This window comes from Tinamus guttatus, unplaced genomic scaffold, assembly GCF_059628265.1.
Source record: "Tinamus guttatus ecotype Peru unplaced genomic scaffold, ASM5962826v1 Tinamus_guttatus_pri_ptg000249l, whole genome shotgun sequence".
NCBI classification, from domain to species: Eukaryota; Metazoa; Chordata; class Aves; order Tinamiformes; family Tinamidae; genus Tinamus; species Tinamus guttatus.
This window is the reverse complement of record NW_028288783.1, coordinates 2,367,980-2,385,490: the sequence shown is the minus strand read 5'-3', so window position 1 is coordinate 2,385,490 and position 17,511 is coordinate 2,367,980. Positions and strand designations below refer to the sequence as shown.

At 39.9% G+C, this 17,511-nt stretch overlaps 1 protein-coding gene across 1 annotated transcript in view; it reads left to right on the top strand.

Annotated features, from left to right (window-relative positions):
• The window catches only part of LAMA3 (laminin subunit alpha 3), a 110,975-nt gene that overhangs the window by 71,097 nt on the left and 22,367 nt on the right, over window positions 1-17,511 (top strand). The window contains 11 exon segments of the mRNA XM_088526686.1: window positions 3,754-3,867; window positions 7,729-7,838; window positions 9,368-9,448; window positions 10,927-11,033; window positions 13,603-13,653; window positions 14,039-14,190; window positions 14,681-14,791; window positions 14,895-15,006; window positions 15,513-15,680; window positions 16,787-16,809; window positions 16,811-16,984. Of these exon segments, the coding sequence (XP_088382812.1) occupies window positions 3,754-3,867; window positions 7,729-7,838; window positions 9,368-9,448; window positions 10,927-11,033; window positions 13,603-13,653; window positions 14,039-14,190; window positions 14,681-14,791; window positions 14,895-15,006; window positions 15,513-15,680; window positions 16,787-16,809; window positions 16,811-16,984 (1,203 nt within the window).

Sequence of the window (17,511 nt, the reverse complement as noted above, 5' to 3'; positions counted from 1 at the left end):
AATAGGCTTCTTCTGAGTGTGAGTGCTTCTGATGCTTCACTTTCACAGGCTAAGTAGCTCTTTAGAGATATTCAACTCTTGATTGCATTTAGGAACTGTAAATGTAATATACAATGTATAATGCAATATACAGTATACAGTATACATTATACATACACTATACTGAGGAGTTCTCTGCTGCCCAATGGAAGACTGAAGAATCTCAGTAGTACTTTAATGTAGAGAAGGTCAGAGTTGACTTAATCAGAGCCTCTGAGACCTTACATGAGGAGAAAGTTCTTGATAACAATTAGCTCCATATGTAGTAGGGAAATGCATAAGAAGGTCCAAAGGAAAGAACCTGAGCCTCGATAATGCTGGGAACTTTCCTAGTCTGTTGGGGTGCCTACCATATTCCTATTTTTATAAAAAAACATTTTAAAGCTTAAGTTGTCCATATCTGCAGAATATTTGGAGATTTTTTTTGTCTAAGATAATGTGAAAATTGCAGAATAATACTATCACCTGGAGAGTGGTGAAATCCTAGCCTCTGTAAAATATCCTGCCCCAGCCAGTTGTTTCTGAGGCTGTAAATCTTTTGGCTGTCATTTTGCTTAGCTTAGATCTTAACTCTTCTCATGAATTAATACCCGAGGTAACATAAAAAGTAGTGGAGAGATAAGTAGTGTACAGAGTGCACAAAATATAAGGCATTATTGCTTGCGAAAATGGTTGAAGGTTCCCATAAAGCAGCAATAAATGTGTTAACCTTGAAAACATTCTTGAAAAGAGAACAGAAGGCTAATATCTAGACCAGAGCAGCTGCAGAGCCACTGATCAAACTGACATTTACACTTGAATTTATGTATGTCCACTACTCAGGAATTGTACATCATCTGCTGAACATCATTTTGGAAATACTTATAGAAATTATTTTTTCATACATTTGATTCTGTGCCACATGCAAATTGATGAATATTTTCTGAAATTCCTACTTCCATCGCATTGCTTGCAACATACTGCCTTTATATGGCAAGGGGTACTTTTACATGTACTGGTGAAAAAAATGTAGCCCAGAGGAAATGATCAAGACCCAAAGCTGTGTAGTTCCTACACGCTGTATGTTTGTGCAGCGTTACTCATTCCATGATTTACTGCTCTAATCATCTAGCTCTGTCTGATTGCGTTAGGTGGGGAGAAGGTGATGCCTGCCACACCTTAAGGTAGGTATATATGGAGCTAGAGGCCTCGCAGAGATATTTGTTAACCTCAGGAACTGCAATGTGCGCTGTACGACTTGACTCACGTAGAAAGTTTAAAGGTGGGGCCCATCACAGCACAGAGCCTCATTAATCTGAGTCAGAAGCTGAAGAATAAGGGAGCGTATAAGAGAAGAACATTTGAATACTGAAAGTCCAGCGCGTGTTAACCGGTGAGCTGAAGTAAAATGACGGCCAAAACACAGAGGCTAAGCACTGCAGGGTGGCTGCTTGTCACTTCAGTAGCCATAGGGCACTGTTTCGTGCAAGACATGCAACAAAAACTATCATTTCCTCAACTTCAGAGGGGAAGTCACCAGCAACAAGTTCAAAGGGATTTTAACCTGAGACAGGTAATTTATTCATTTTCTCCTCCTTGCTTGCCTCCTTCTTCCCCTCCCCTCCCCCTCCTTTTTTTAATGGACTGATTTTATAACAACTTATACATTATTTAATGTAGGAGTAATCAGGCAGCTAATCTTATATCTCTAATCATTTAGCTAATGAAAGTATGTGCAAAAACTTTAAGTTACTGTTTACTTAAAAACAGTCAGCCTGAACTTGTAAGCACTTCGAGGTGCCTGGAGCTTTACCTTCCTGGGGAATAAATTTCAATATTAAGAATATTATTTCTAAAATAAAGTTTTCAGTACTCCAGATGTACTGTTTAAAGTTTAAAGAGAGCATAAATAGGAAAAAAGAAAAAAATGTATAGATATGTCCTCATATCCATAATTCTAAATATAATGTTTAATTTTGCTTTACGAAAAAAAGACTTAAGTAAATAAAAATTACATGCACCAAAGACTAGATTTTACTTAGTCATGCTCTTTAATATATTTCAGGCCCTGGCTTTTTCAGAAGCAGCGTATACTGACTGTTTGTTTTTCAAAGGACATATTCACCATTTTTAAAATATATCTGAAAAAAAATTCAAAAGAGGATGCATGCTCTGAATTCAGTCTTTAAACAAATTTAAACAAAATTTAAACAAATATTAAAACAAATGTTGATGATATCGGCATTTTGTGGGTTTTTTTGTTTGTTTATCCCACATTTGAAGAAGGCAAAGGTGGCATTTGCATCTGATTTAAATAACTCAATATTCCTTTTGGGATCTGCTTTGGGAGAGATGATTTTCTAGTACTTCTGTGGCTGATACTTAGACTAGTTAGTTCTGTCCCTATACAAATGTTTATGCTTCAACCAACCGCAACATGACTTGAGGCTCCGTCCTGCAAACCCTGTGCTCTTCAGATTGCTCCCATCAATCTGGGTGGTGCAGTTGCTGTGAGAAAAGATTTATGGCCTTTAAGTAAGTTCAACCGTCACTCTATTTCTGAATGTCATTGGGGCCAGCCTCTAAGTATGATATACTGGTGATGCACAGGCACCGTGCAGGCCTACCTTGCTGGAGGCAAGAATCCGGGAGGTATTTGCTTCACGGGAGCACAGCTTGCTCCCTGCCCCAGTGCTCCCTGTGATCTTCCTTGCACTAATGAGAGGGAGCTTGGGGAAGACATGCAGGGATAGACTTGTGCTTGGTCATTTCTGTTGTGGTTGGGGTGACAGAAGCCCTAGGAGGAAGCTGAGCAGAGAATGTGGGCATGAGCATTTGAAGTGGTCTGGAAGTGGGCAGGTTCCATGCACAGGAAGGGTCCCCTGCACTTTCCCTTCCTCTGCACCTATGCCAAGCAAGACTCTGGTTTTAACACGCTAGCTACTACCTACCTGGTGTAGGCTAATAAACTGAACAACAATGTCTCTTGCTTCATTCATAAAGTTCCTCTGGTTCAGCTCCCTGTTTAAGGTTGACTTTGATCTGATGTGCTCTGTCTCTCTTCATGTGCTCTCAATGGCTGAACATTCTTCTCATTCTTCTCTTGTCTCTGGGACAAGCCTGTACTCACAGCGGTCTAGTACGTCTACAAAACTGTGTGTTTTGTAACATCATCTAGCTATGCCTAAGTGTGGCTTCATATAGCTCCAGGTAAACTTATTTTGGAAGTCATGATGAATTCCCAGACAAAAAAAATCTCATTAGAAGTATTTCCAAAGAATACACTGTGGTTGTTATCAAGAGTTCGTATAACCACTGGCTAATGTATGAGTTTTCCTTATGTTATTCTTTGAGCACACTCTAGTATGAATCTGTATTCAAGTCTTTTTGGTTTAAAAGTCATATTCTACATCTTTGTACATAGCCATAGGAAATGTGTTTTGCTCATGGGTCAGAGCCAAAATCATGAAATCCCTACAATGACAAAATGTAGAGCACAGCGTTCAGATGCTTAGGCTGAAACTGCTTCAGTTCCATTCTTTGCCATTTACTGATATTCTTTGACATTACTGACGTGTTATTTAAACAGTAGCATGATCTTAGAAAACTTTGTTAAGAAATGTATACCTCCGTTACTCCTTGGGAGTGGCAGACAATTTCGTATCTCATAACCAGTGAAAACCTTATTTTCATCAACTTTCTTTTTCTTTTTTTTTCCTCCCTGCCTTTGTCTAGGAATGCGCCCCTGGATTTTATCGTGAGAATAAAGGATTATTTGCTGGACGCTGTGTTCCCTGCAATTGCAATGGAAATTCAAACAGATGTTTGGATGGTTCTGGAAAATGTATTGTAAGTAAAATATTAATGAGGAAATGAATTTGAGGAAAAAAAAAAGAGAAAAAGCATTCACCTCAAAGCTGGATGGGCTATATAATATTGTCATCTTGCTAGCAGAATACAAAAAAAAATCCTTGCATGCCTCAGTCTTTTTATCTTGTACTATAAATGAGTGTAAGTTCCAGTTTTGCATACACTGCCATGTGTAACATAAATGTAGGCAATTAGAATTATTTGTATCCTTGTTGTGTTTCTTCTTTACCCTATAATTTTGGTTAACTGATGGTACAAAAAGACACCTAATTAAGCACGTATGTAAATGTTTTCAGTTATGTTTAATAAGTGTGAAATCGTATCATGGCATATGCAGTATAGTTTTATACATCTAAGTTAGGGCTTATAAATTGTGACAAGCAGTATATTCATGCATAGTGTAGTCTTTGGAGAGTAATATCTTTTTAATCAGCATCAGTAAATCTCTATCGATCTTACAGCTTAGTCTTACAGCTGCATGGATTTAAAAGAATTAAGATAAATGGGATACCAGTTAGATTAATTCAAAAACTGCAGCTGTTTCAGAAGATAGAGTGGGGCAGAATCTGCTGCCTGACACACCATATTAAATCCAAAGCAGCCTCATCAGAGTTGGTGTCCCTACTAGCAACGAAAATGTGACTTTTGGCCAACAGTGGCTCTCTAGCTGACATTTGTTTAAACTATTTGTTCCCTAAAAAACCCCACTTAAGATTTGTCACTGATTTTTCACTTACTGTGTAAGCAAGAACCTTGCCAAAGTCTTGCAGTGGTTTATTTTCTGCGTCCTTCCCTCCTTGTTCGCTGTGAATCCGCTCTGCCCGCGGTGCATTCCTGTGCGCTACGTAACAGCCCCCGCTTTGTCCCAACCCACGCGCTGCTCGGGTGGAAGCTGGAAGCCAAGTGAGCCTATTCTGGGGAATGACTTACGCTCTACTTCTGAGGGGAGGCAGGGCAGGCCGGGACAGGAAACTGCTGCCACAGACCTGCAAAGATGAGGTTTACTTCAGATGAATACTATAAGTCCCCTAAAACGCAAATTTCACTTTTCCCTCCCAAAATGTGCAGGTTGGGTTTCTCTTTACCCTAAATCAACATTTGGCCCTGGGATAAACTTCGGGGTGAGTGAAGTCATCCAGCACAATGCAGTGAAGAAGAAAACCCAAGGTGCCCCATTTACGTCCGTTATGAGCCTCCGCGTAATGAGGAGCGAGGTGTCCCTCTGTAGAGGAGCCGTGGCACAACCGATGGCTGCAGGGTGCAGAGAAGGCAGAGGCACCTCCCACCGTGGAGCAGTCACGTTTCAGGCCCAGAGTGCAGGGCTTGCTCGTTCGGCCTCTCGTGCCGCCTGCTCACCGAGGGTGCGGGCCCGCAGTGCCTTCCCCAGCAGCCTCTCTGCTGTTACAGCTTCCGTAGGAGGCTTTGCTCAGCTCGCCCTCACCCTCTCCTCTGTGGCAGCAGGACAGTCCTCCTCAGCTCAGGCAGAGGCCTGTTGCTTGGTGGTGGGGTGACAGGGTGGCAAGGCTGCTCTCCTGAATGTGGAGGAGAAGGAAGTACAAGAGGAGATGAGATGTGGCCCTTCTAACACAGAAATATTTTTGTGTCTCTCTGGTCCCTGCCTTTCCTCCTGAAAGGTCCATCCCCCTCGCTGCAGCATGTGCTGAGACTTCTTCATCCTCTGAGGTCGTATTTCATGTCATGTAACACCATATACGTAGGTATCTCCCCTGTGACCCTGACCCATGGGGTAGTGGCATCCTGTTCCACATGGGTCCTTGCGGGTCAGGTGAGGATTTTCCTTCCAGAGTTTGGAATTTGGCTGTTTGTAAAGGCTGTGACTTCCAGCTGTGTCTCTTCTCCTGTCCTATGCAAGGCCCGATGTTACTTGAAGAAAGACCCATGAGGGAGGTGCTGGCTTCCTTCTGCTCTGCCTTGAGAGCACTGGCCTGTGCCCTCCATTCTTTATATGCCATGTAGCTAGTGGGGAGTAAGGCACGTGCAGAGTAGAATAATAGATTCATAGAACCATTAAGGTTGGAAGGGGCCTCTAGAGATCATCTAGTCCAATGCCCCTGCACACGCAGGGTCACCTAGAGCACATGGCACAGGACTGCATCCAAGCGGGTTTTGAAGATCTCCAGAGAAGGAGACTCCACAACCTCTCTGGGCAGCCTGTTCCAGGGCTCTGTCACCCTCACTGTCAAGAAATTTTTCCTTAAGTTCCTGTGGAACTTCTGGTGCTTCACTTTGTGGCCATTTCCTCTAGTTCTATCTTTCATATGAAAAATTTCTTCATATATATATATGTGTGTTTATATATATATATATATACACATATTTACTTCTATTTTGGTAGACAGAGTGGGCTTTAGCAAAACAAAAGTCAGTAGATAAATTCTGTGGATGCAACCAACCAGCACAAATATTTTCACTTAAGGCAGTATTAAATACATCTCTTTTGCTTCTTTTGCTGTATATTTTTCTTCAGGTTTATCCCAGTACTATTAATTTCTAGGAGCTTTTTGCAGGAAAACACTCATTAAAAAAAAAAAAAGATTACATTTTAAAGCAGTCCCTTTTATAAACTCTGTATTTCTTTAGCTTATCATAGTTAAATGGCCCATAGTCACCATGAACTGAGGCTTTGCCTGTTCATTCCCAGGGCCTTTCATAAACAAGCCACAAATTTAATTTAACCAAAACAAATTATGGGTTACTATGTGCAGAGGCTGCAGGAAGGTTTGTTGATGTTGTTAAGGAAATCTTGGTATGAGAAAATGTGGACAAGAATAGAGTACAAGCGGAGATGTAAAGGACAAAAATCATTCTCAACTGAAGGGAAGAGTGGCTCTCCTGCTGCGAGTCCTGGTGCTAGGGCTCTTAACCATGGCTCAAAGCCATCGGAGGTCCCTGAAATAGGTGACTGCTTCCAGCCCACTCTCTCTTTACATCTTGCACTATGTTAGTACACAGTCAGTTTTGAGGGTCACTGAGTCCCTCTGTTGCATATGGAAGTTAGGAAGAAAACAGAGGGGAGACTAGGGGCTTGCCTTTGTGACTGCTCACCAATGCATTTGAACAAGTTCTGTCCTATATAAGCATCTCCCTAGCTAAAGCAAAAGCACTTTGATCACCACCTCTCTCCCCCATAGTTTATGGGTGTGTGCGACATTCAGGCAACATCAGGAATAAGAATGTTTCTAAAATAAAATATAGTTTCCAGCTATTTTATCATGGAAACTGTGCTGCATCAGTTACAGTTTTTTTCCCAGCACTCACTTTTCATTATTCATTGCAGGTAGCAAATTAAAAACAAATTACATGTACATGGGGAAAGATGCATGGCATTCAAATTTAATCAGAATCTACCAAGAGAATTAGTTTTGGAATTAATTTCATGGGATTTTTTAAGAATGTATTTGGACTTAGTTCACTGCATTGTGTCTGCCTTCTAATTTGTGTTAAGATGCAAAAGTTAAAATTACTTTTAAATCTTGTGAATTTTGAATCGGTTCCACTGAAATATCAAGACATAGATTGGGAATTTTCCTAACAAACAACGCATCTGACTGAGTCCCTTCAAAATATATTTAATACTGATTATTTAGCTGTTGTTCTTCCACAATAGTGAGCAAAATGGGCTTTCTACAATTTGAGAATGACAGAAACCAATCTGTCTTGCTAATGAAGGCAGTTTGGCAATAAATGCTCAGTTATGTAGTAGGGAAAAAAACATCCTTAAGAGTGTCTGAATAGATGGGCTGCAATATTTAAAACGTTAATAAAGCTACATAGAATGGGAAGGCCCAGTTAACAGTGTTGCTTGTTTCCTCTTTTAAGAACTGCCAGTATAACACTGCTGGGGAGAAGTGTGAGCGCTGTAAGGACGGGTATTTTGGAGATGCCACTCAAGGTTCCTGTCGGACGTGCCCTTGCCCTTATACAAACAGGTATGGTAAAAGGGCCTCAGAAGCCAGACAGAAAATAAAGGGAAGAAATGTAGGATGTAAGTTATCCTTAATCTCATGTTTACTACCGTCATACTCAGCCACATCTCTTTCAGCATAGAGGAGATAAGTTGCCATAATGATGTTGGTGACATAATGATGACAGAAGCCTTTTCTATGAATTCAGAAAATTTAGTAAGATGCAAAAATAATTTAGAGGTCATAAGCTTATCTACATTTCTGAAAGATTATGCTGTCTCTTCAGGCAGAAGCTCCATTTGATCTGCAGATGGTACTCAGCAAATATTACTGAGCTAGAAAAAATGAAATTTCCTCAGATCTAACAATGTTGCCAGGCTTTTAAAACTGGGCAGTAAATGTATTTTAAATGAATGTTATGCTGAGCCAAGTTGTTTATTGTCATTGATCAGCTCTGAAATGCACAGTGTATTAAACAAAACCAAGAGGGTTTTAAACATCCTAAGCTATGAATTGCTAAAGGCACCACATAGTACTTGCAGGTGCAGGAGCAAACCCCAGGTAGCCTTAAGTAAGAGATTTACACTCGTTGACAACAGACAGCTTTTTCATTTATTAGAGGACTGTCTGATAGACCTGTTTTTGACAGCACTGGCCTCTTCTGCAGGTGTTTACCTGAGGCTGGCTGAGCATATTTTTACTCATCTTTTTCTGTAAGAGCACTGAAGTATCTAGGAAGCGCGTGAGACCTGCAGTCATTTCATAGCTGCACATTAGGCTGGCATATACCATTCATTACACAGGAAATGTATTTTCCATTACCCGAGTCAGCAATTTTCCAGGTAGTCAAATTATACATAATTCTTAGTGCAGACTTCTGGTACCTGTCTGTGATTGAGAGACTATTCATGGAAGTAACAAAGGTGGCCTATCTTGTCTTCACCTCCTGCCTTCTTCTCACCAAACAATGGGCAAAAAATGGTGATCCACCCCACTGAGATTTGAATGTGGGTGAGTCTGCTGGAAAGAGTGTGAGAAAATGTTCATTGTGTTAATGAGATATACCCTGGAACTTTCTAAGGTAGGGCACAACTCTATCCTGCCTTACTTAAAAAAAAAGAGTATTAGCTACATAAAAATATGATCTAATGCTTCCATCCATAAATAAGCAAAGAGTTATTCAAACGAGAGGAAACTTTGTCTAGCGCTATTGATTTTTGCCTAGTAAGATAAAATAGCCCCATAGGCTTCTTTTATATTACATCATCACTATTAAGGTTTATTTTAGGCGTTCCTTTGTGTAATGAACTATTGCATTCTGTCCGGAAGGTCAGGAAATTATTATTTTTTAGTCTAAGGAGACAACCTAGAGAGAAAATTTGAAACTTCAAAGAACTAAGTCACTGCAATTTATCTGGAGGCAATTAAATTAACTCAGTCATAATTTGGTATAAAAGCCTTTTAATATGAAATTCATTTAACTGAATTTAGCATCTAGAATGTAAAACCTATTTGATTATGGGTTCAGATGAAATCTGTGTTTCTTCTTACAGATTTGCAACTGGCTGTGTGGCAAATGGTGAAGAAATTCAGTGTCTATGCAAAGAAGGCTATACCGGAGTTCGCTGTGAACGGTAAGTGGCTTGTTTCTCAGGGCAAATATCTTCCAGAGAACACCACAAAAGGAGGTAGATTTGTAGTATTTAATATGTGTACAAGTGTTTGTATGCAAAATATGCACACACTTAAGGAGGCATATAACTGTATAAATAGCTGCCGTAGTGTGGTGCTGTAGTGGAATTGCAGATGAGACCTGAGCATACCTGAATAAATGTAAATAACTCTCCACAAGAAATTCACTGACTACACAGTTTTTATCAATGAGAGAAATGTCAATCACTTTGAATATGTGCCTTGTGTCTTGTGTCTTATCCTTCACTCTTGCTAATAGTAATATCTCCACTTGTTTTGTCCCATTTTCAATTGAAAACATTGCTTCTAACGTACTTGCTGGTGGTTCAGTGTTCTTAGCTATCCAGTGGCAACCCTGTAACATTGAGTACTCTTCACTTCAGCCACTTCAGTACCCTTCAGCCCAGAGCATTGCCATGTGCCCTGCAGATGGAGGGTACAAACACCACACTGAAGCTCTCTCCTTTGCTGGAACATTACAACAGTTTGGCTAAGGAAAAGAAATGCAGTGTAGCAATTTCAGGCAGAAAGAGGAAGCAATTTCATTGAGTTTCAAATCCTGGAGGATTTAAGGATAATGGAATGGGGTTGTCTGATTTGGAAACCTGAGGCTAGTAGGTCACGGGTCACTCACCTGAAGACAGTATCTCCAGTAGCACGTTATCTTTTAGGAGTGCAACTTAACAGTGTTTCAGGACTGTTACCTTTGACATAAAAGCAGTAGGTTATGAAGCGATTTGTTCTTCCAGGTCTAGCAGTTCCAGTGGAAAATAATACCACTCTGAGTGGAAAATAATACCACTTTCAGCCATTCATCGCGGCCCCTTGATCATGCATTACTAGCCCTTTAGATCATACAAAAAAGTGACTTTAGATATATTAGCTAGTTAATTCAGGCAATATATTTTCCCTAGAAAATATTTAGGAACTGCTCACGCGGGCTGTGTTGCTGACAGATGGCAGGAGGTAGCATCCAGCAGAAGGGTGGCAGTGTTCAGTGCCATGGCTCTTTGAAAACTCAGTGTGTTCTTGCAGCATGATGCTAGTGGATACATGAATTCTGATGGGATCACAGAACAGAATGATAGGATATGCCAGGTTAAGCCTTTCAAAACTCCCTTTAAGTAGGTGTTTTTGTGCTTGTGTGTTTTTATAGACCAAGTGAATTATTTTTAGATGAACACTGTGGGAGTTCTTTTATTTTTAGAAATATTTTCTATAGCACTTGGATTGAGATTTTTAATGGAGTGCAGAGTATACTGTAGGCCAAAAATAGATGATTTTTGTCTAAGTCAAGAAATGAAATTATTACTTGACAGTTTCTTCGGAGGGAGAATTGTTTTTTTGTTGTGTGAAAGTATATTTGACAAAAGTAGGTTCAAATACTTAATAAAACAATATTTGTGTCTCTTCTATCTAGCTGTGCTCCTGGATATTTTGGAAACCCACAAAAATATGGAGGCTACTGTCAAAAATGTAATTGTAATAACAATTGGCAGCTGGCGAGCTGTGACCACCTGACTGGAGGTATGCAAGGGCCTGTGAACATGTTCACCCTCTAGGAAGCAAAGGAGTAAGATCTTCTGATAAGCTGAACTGAAGGAAAAGACCTAGACTTAAAAGAAATGTAGCTCATTTTTTTTAACAAATGGCACGTTTTGTGAAATATAATAGCGTAGTAATGGAAGAGCTGTGCTGAATCACTGAGTTCACCCTTGCAGGACATTTTATCATGTATTTGCCTTTCTAAACAGTATCAATTATATTTCGCTTTTCTGTTTCACGGGCATATATATAAATGCATTAATGTTTCTTCTCTAAAATAGTTGTCGTGTCTTGTCAGTCTGTGTTAGGGATTATGGAACATGCCTCATGGCGCTCCCTTAATATGCCTTTTTAAGGGTAGCGGAGACAGATGAGTAACAAACAGCTTCATAGTGTGTGTCAGGCACCACTGTATGAGGTATCTAAGCTAACTGTGTTTACAGTGGAAGTTAAGCATCTGAGCTGGTGCTCAGGAGGCTATTTTATAAATCCTGCTCTACACCCATCTGCAGACTACGACTTCCTTAATTTTCCCAGTATCAGTTATATACATACTCCACTACTAGATAAGTTCTTCAAAGACTATTACACCACGGGTATATGTTTGCTTTATCTACTATAATTCTGAAGGAAAGGGTCTAATTCTGTGTTCCTCAGCCCATCTTTACTCTTCCTTCCTTTGAAATAGTCTTCATTCATAAACATGCAAGCTGCTGTTCTTGATTCTCCCATATTTTTGCTCTCCAGAAAAAATACTTTTCTTACACCAGAGGCAGCTTTTCCTTCTCACATTCTAGTGAAGTGTCAGACTAATAGACTTCCTGTCTTTTTCACATTTCCCTGCACTCCTGTTCAGACTGCAATCAAGTGACTTAAGGATCGTGATGTGAACTGCAGTTGGTACCTGATGCAATTTTTCAAAGGCTAGTTCTCATTTTCTACTTCATCATTAAAGTAGCACTTCTTTATTACATTTATATTTTGTGTGGAACAGATCCAAGAAGTGTTTGATGTTTTACCATTCTTTTCTTTTTGAAGAAAGAGTTTGCTAGGACAAACTAATCCTCAGGGCAAAATTCAGCAAGCTGGTTTGTTTTCAGTTTGCCTCCAACAATATATTCTGATCAGCCATCTTTTTCTCTACATTAGCAATAAAACCTTCTGTGATGAGCCCAGCATGTTCTAGCAGGTTTATACGTGCGTGATGTTTGGCACTTGGCTGAGTGTTTTCATTTCATCATTTCTTGGCTGATGTCATTTGTGCAGAAGCTGCAATAATAGTTTTATTTAATTGATACTTCACAGCCACAGCTGAAATGTATCTGGTGTTAGCTGAATTATACAACAGCAGGACTGCATGTGCATTTGCTTTCAAAATAATTTCCATCTTCCTCCTACAAATAGGTCCTTTGTGACTTTTCTTCTTTTGGCAGGAATGCTCGCTACCAGTGCTGATGACTTAATGGGCAAGTGCCAAAGGAAATGGCACAGCTAGGCAGCCTGTTCCAGGCTGTTTCACGCTACTGTTAAAGTTCAGGTCTAATTTTATCACTGTAGCCTCTCACAATTGCAAGCTGTTGTTGACTCTTGACAGCAGCAGCAAAGGCTGCTAGATCCTAAGTGCATCCTCTGAAGGAAAAGACTTGCGCAGTCCTTTTCATTTGCAACAGGTGATGGCAGCCCCGTGAATTTTTCAGTAGCCAAATCTGTAACAGGCACCTAGGTATAAAGATGGGGAGATTCCTGTCCTATATGATGATATTTTTAGGAGCCAGCTCCTCTCCTGCCTCCTAAAAGTTAGAATTCAGGGTAAGAATTGTGCAAATTCCTGGAGACTTCCTGCTAACCTTCTTGCACCAGGTTTTGTAAGAGCAGGGCATGCGGGAGAGGCAGTCCTTGGGCCAGCTTGTTGGCAAGTCTGATGGCAGCATCTCTACCTCCTATGTACTACCGGTATCTGAGGGCCAAGCTCTGTGCTTGAGGTTACAGACAGTGCCGTGGACACACTCTGTGCTTCCCTCAAGCCCCACTCATCTCTTAACCATGCAACCTGGAGCAGCTATGAAAGAAAGCCATGAACATTTCTCAGTACCCTGTGGGTTAGAATCCTTTTGGGAATAAGAATCTGTGGTTTGAATGTAGATGGTGAGGTAGATAAAGGGTTTGAAACTATGTCCTGGGTAAATGCTTTAACTGGTAGGCTGTACAGCCTGGGCTTCAATCATGGTGTTATTATCTGTGGCAGAATGGACTGGATTCAGCAGCCTTGTTGCCAGAGAGCCTCCTGCTGCTACACAAGTGACGTGTTACGAGGCAGCAGTCAGCTTTGGAAGGATGAGTAAGATGTAGATCTCAGCAAGGAGCAAGAGGGAGCTGAACTCAGCGCTCTTAACTCTTCTGGACACTCTAGCTCGTTCACCTTGATTATGGATTTATGAAAGGGCTACACAGTGTTTTCATGGCTGCCAGCCATGGAGGGAGAGTGTAAATGTGCAATAGTAACATTTCCATAAGAAAATCTTAGTTACTGATGATAGTTTTCTGATTTCAGAATGCTTAAATAATGAACCAAAAGATGTGGATCCCGATGAAGATTGTGACTGTAAGTAATAAAATAGAATTGCACTTAGATTGCTGATTCCTGGCTATGGATATATACTGATGACTGTTTAAAGATGGCAAACTTTAAAAAGAGGTGGTGGTGTCCTGCAGTGAATCTTTAAAAAGCAAACAGTCAAGCAAACACTTGGGAAATATGATGAAAAAGGCCATTTAGCCAAATGTAGGTGGGACCTCCTTCTTACCTCTGGGTTTGGTCCCTCACCTTCATACTATGGACTGTGTTGTTACCTTTGTTCTTCAGGTAGCACAAGGTAACAAGCATCAGAAAGTTTCCATTGCATCTTATTTCTTAATGCACTCAGAGGAATGTTCTCTGCAAAATCTCAGCAATATGTATTGTTTTCCTTTGTGCTTTCTGCTTGCAGCCTGTGATAGCTGTGTAATTACACTGCTGAAGGATTTGAGCACAATAGGTGATGAGCTTCAGCTGATTAAGTCTCAGCTGCAAAACGTCCGTGCGAGTTCCCACACACTGGAGCAGATGAGAGGCTTGGAGACACGCATCAAGGACTTAAAGGTACATACACACAGAAAGAGCAGACTTGCACTGGCTGCACATGAAGCCTGCAAGAGCTGAACCTGGGAATTTGTGCCATTTTGGTCAGCCCGCAGACATTAGATGAATGTTCAGTTTCAAGTACCGAATCTTGACAGTACTGGGCTCCACCTGTTGGCAGAAAGTTATTAGTTCCACCTTGTGCTCTGAAGGGCAATGAGCATCTCTGCTTTTTCTTAGGCCTACTGAACATGAAAGCTCCATGTCCCCATAGCCCTATTTTTTTCAGCACTTCATGCCTCTGCATTACTGCAAACATTACACATTTTCCTTAGTTGGAACAGCACTTGCTGGACTTAGAGAAACAAAGGGCCAGCTGGTAAGATGGTCAGCTATAAAGTTAGTAACGTTGTCTTTACTTACTTAGGGTAAAGACCTAAGCTGGTGACTTTTTTCTCATTATCTCCTGTGTCTGGGTGATTTATTGAAACTCTTTTTACTTCTGTTTCAGGTTTTATTGAACAATTACCGTTCTGTTGTTCGTAATCAAGGTTCAAAGGTGGATGAGATGGAGACAGACTTCATTAACCTAAATCGTGATGTAAATGCTCTCCAAGAAAAGGTGACTTGCTAAATTAATTAAAAAGTAAGCTTCTCTTAACTGCATATTAATTTGTTGTATCCAGGTATCTTTAATGCAATTCCTTTTTTTCTTCTCTTGCTAGGCTGAAATGAACTACAAAACAGCAGAAAGATTATTCAATAGTTTTGGTGAAACTAATCAGAAAGGAAAGGATTTGATTTCAAGAATACAAATAGTTGTCAGTAATATACAAGGTAAAATGGTTCCAAAGATTTCCAGTATGTTTTGTTTTACAGTCTACTTAAATATTCCCAAACAAATCATGAGATTTTTTTTTTTGGAAAACAGCTTCATAAAATAAAAAAGTTTGACATAGTTGTGAAGTTCACTCTTAAATATAATAAATAAATATAATTCACTCTTAATATAGTGAGTATATTCTATTATATATTCTATATAGTGAATAGGGACAGAGAAGTTTTTTCAGAGGGCAGTTTAGAAGATGTGTTTCACTGTCCGGACTTTAGCCTGGATTGCTAGTATAGGGTATCTTAAATTAGATGCTTAAAATTATTGCTGGGAGTTTGATAATTTTGGACAGAGTGACACAAGGTACTTTTCCCATTTGTGTAAATAACCCAAAATTCATTAATGAATTCAGGAACAGACATGCCTTTTTCATAAAGGAGAGGAGCTTTGTGTCTGTTGCATAGGCTTAAGTGCATCCTCTGTTTTACTTCCTTTGACTTCTTTTTTTCAGTGCTCTTGGAACAAATAGCTGGTACAGATGCAGAAGGTAACAATTTGCCCCTGGGGGATGCTGCCAAAGAACTGGCTGATGCTCAGCGAATGATGACAGAGATGCGAAACCGCAACTTTGGCCAACTGCAAACAGATGCAGAGCAGGAAAGAAGAGAAGCTCAGCTGTGTAAGCGCTGCTTCTCCCAGCTGCTTCTTTTGGCTCTTTAGAAAGATCAGTCTTAAATCTGAACCATTATTGGCTGTTTGGGATGGAGTGCAAGGAGGAATATTTTGAAATGTATTGCTGGGTTTGTAGTAATGATTAGTCAAAAACAAAGTGATCATTTTGTAGGGGATTTAAAGGCCTTTTTATTTTGTTGTGAAATACACTGAGAAAGAAACCCAGTACAGTCCTCTTTAATAATACAGAAATATCACTAAAAATGTAGCTGATCATATATATTTACCCAGGGCTTCTGTGTGTTATAATATGTGAGATATTTTAGAAAAATTACACGTGTGATTCAAAGTCCCATATTAAGAAGCCATTAGAGTAGTAGAAGGGTCATGTCATAAAAGGATGAGGAAGTGCAGATGTTTTCTTCATGCTCCATTTTATGTTCTGTGTGTGTGTTTGCTGGGACAGCCAGTAACCTGGTTGTGCAGAGCAGAGACAACAAGGGCAGCAGGGTCACAGGCCTCTCCCATGCAGGGGCAGAGTTGGGAAGTGTGAAGGACCTTCTGAGTGAAATTTGTTTTCCTCAGTTTTGCATTTTGGTATGTACCTCTCAGCAACTCTTCTGTATCCTGTGTGTAGGCAGCAAGATGGACACTTTTAAAGAATGTGATTCACTTTACCTGGTTTAGGCTTCTACCCCGAGTGAGATGAAATGTGACCTGGAAGTACATGTGTATCTCTGCTGATGGCAGAGGAAGCTTTAGTGTAGGTGTCTACATTGTAGATGAAAATGGTGTTAGTTTCTTCTGAATGAAACTGTGTTAGTTTCCTCTTAAAAAAGATCTAGAAGATCATCTTCATTCCTGTTTAATTTAAAATTTGCCAAATAAATATTTTCCTGGAGGAGTATGCTCCTTGTCTGCAGCAGCAGTTTGGTGAGTGAATTCTGGCCAGAATAACATCTCTGCTATAGTATTAGTGATGCTGTAGTGATGCAAAGGATGCTTAGTCACACCACCACTGCTTCTAATCCTAAATGTTAAGCCTTATTGAAGGAGGTTTGCTTTGGTTTCCCTTTTTGAACAAAGCCTTTCTTTCTGGTTCCAATACTGCAGTACTGGCACATGTTAAGAATGAACTTACAGAAGTACCACCAAGAAAATCATGGGCTCATTAAAATTGTGAGGGATTCATTGAATGAGTATGAGTCCAAACTCACTGATCTTCGTGAAGCTCTGAATGAGGCCACTGGACAAGTCAAGCAGGCTGAAAATATGAACAGAGATAACGGAGTTCTGCTGGAAGACATTAAGGTAACAGCACTGGAAGTTTGGGAGATTAAATCTCCAGAGATAGGGAGTGTTTTTATTGCTGCTTTTGGCCTTACAAAGCCAAGTGGCATAAATTCTTTAAACTTTCTCTGAAGTCTCTGTGATTCCACATACAGCCAGATATAAATGTAGTCTACTCTAAGGGTAGCAGTTTTAGTTATTAGGACAGTATGAAAAGGATGTAGATGTGATGAGAGACAGGAAGAAAAGTCTCTGCCTATCCATTCTCTTCAGCTGTAACTAGCCATTTTTTCTCCTGTTTTAGATGAAATTCCTAATTCTGGTATAGTTCTTGTAATAATGTCCTTAAAATATTTGGTTTTAAAGACATGAATAATGAGAACAATAGCATGTAATACTGTTAAATTATTTGGGGGTTAATAGTCTACATAACTGCTTCTAAGTTGTCATCAGAAAGGTGAAAAGAAAAGCTGTCATTCTTGGACCCTGCTTAATTTTTAGAGGTTTTATTATTATTATTTTTTCTTTTTTTTTTTTAATAATGTAAG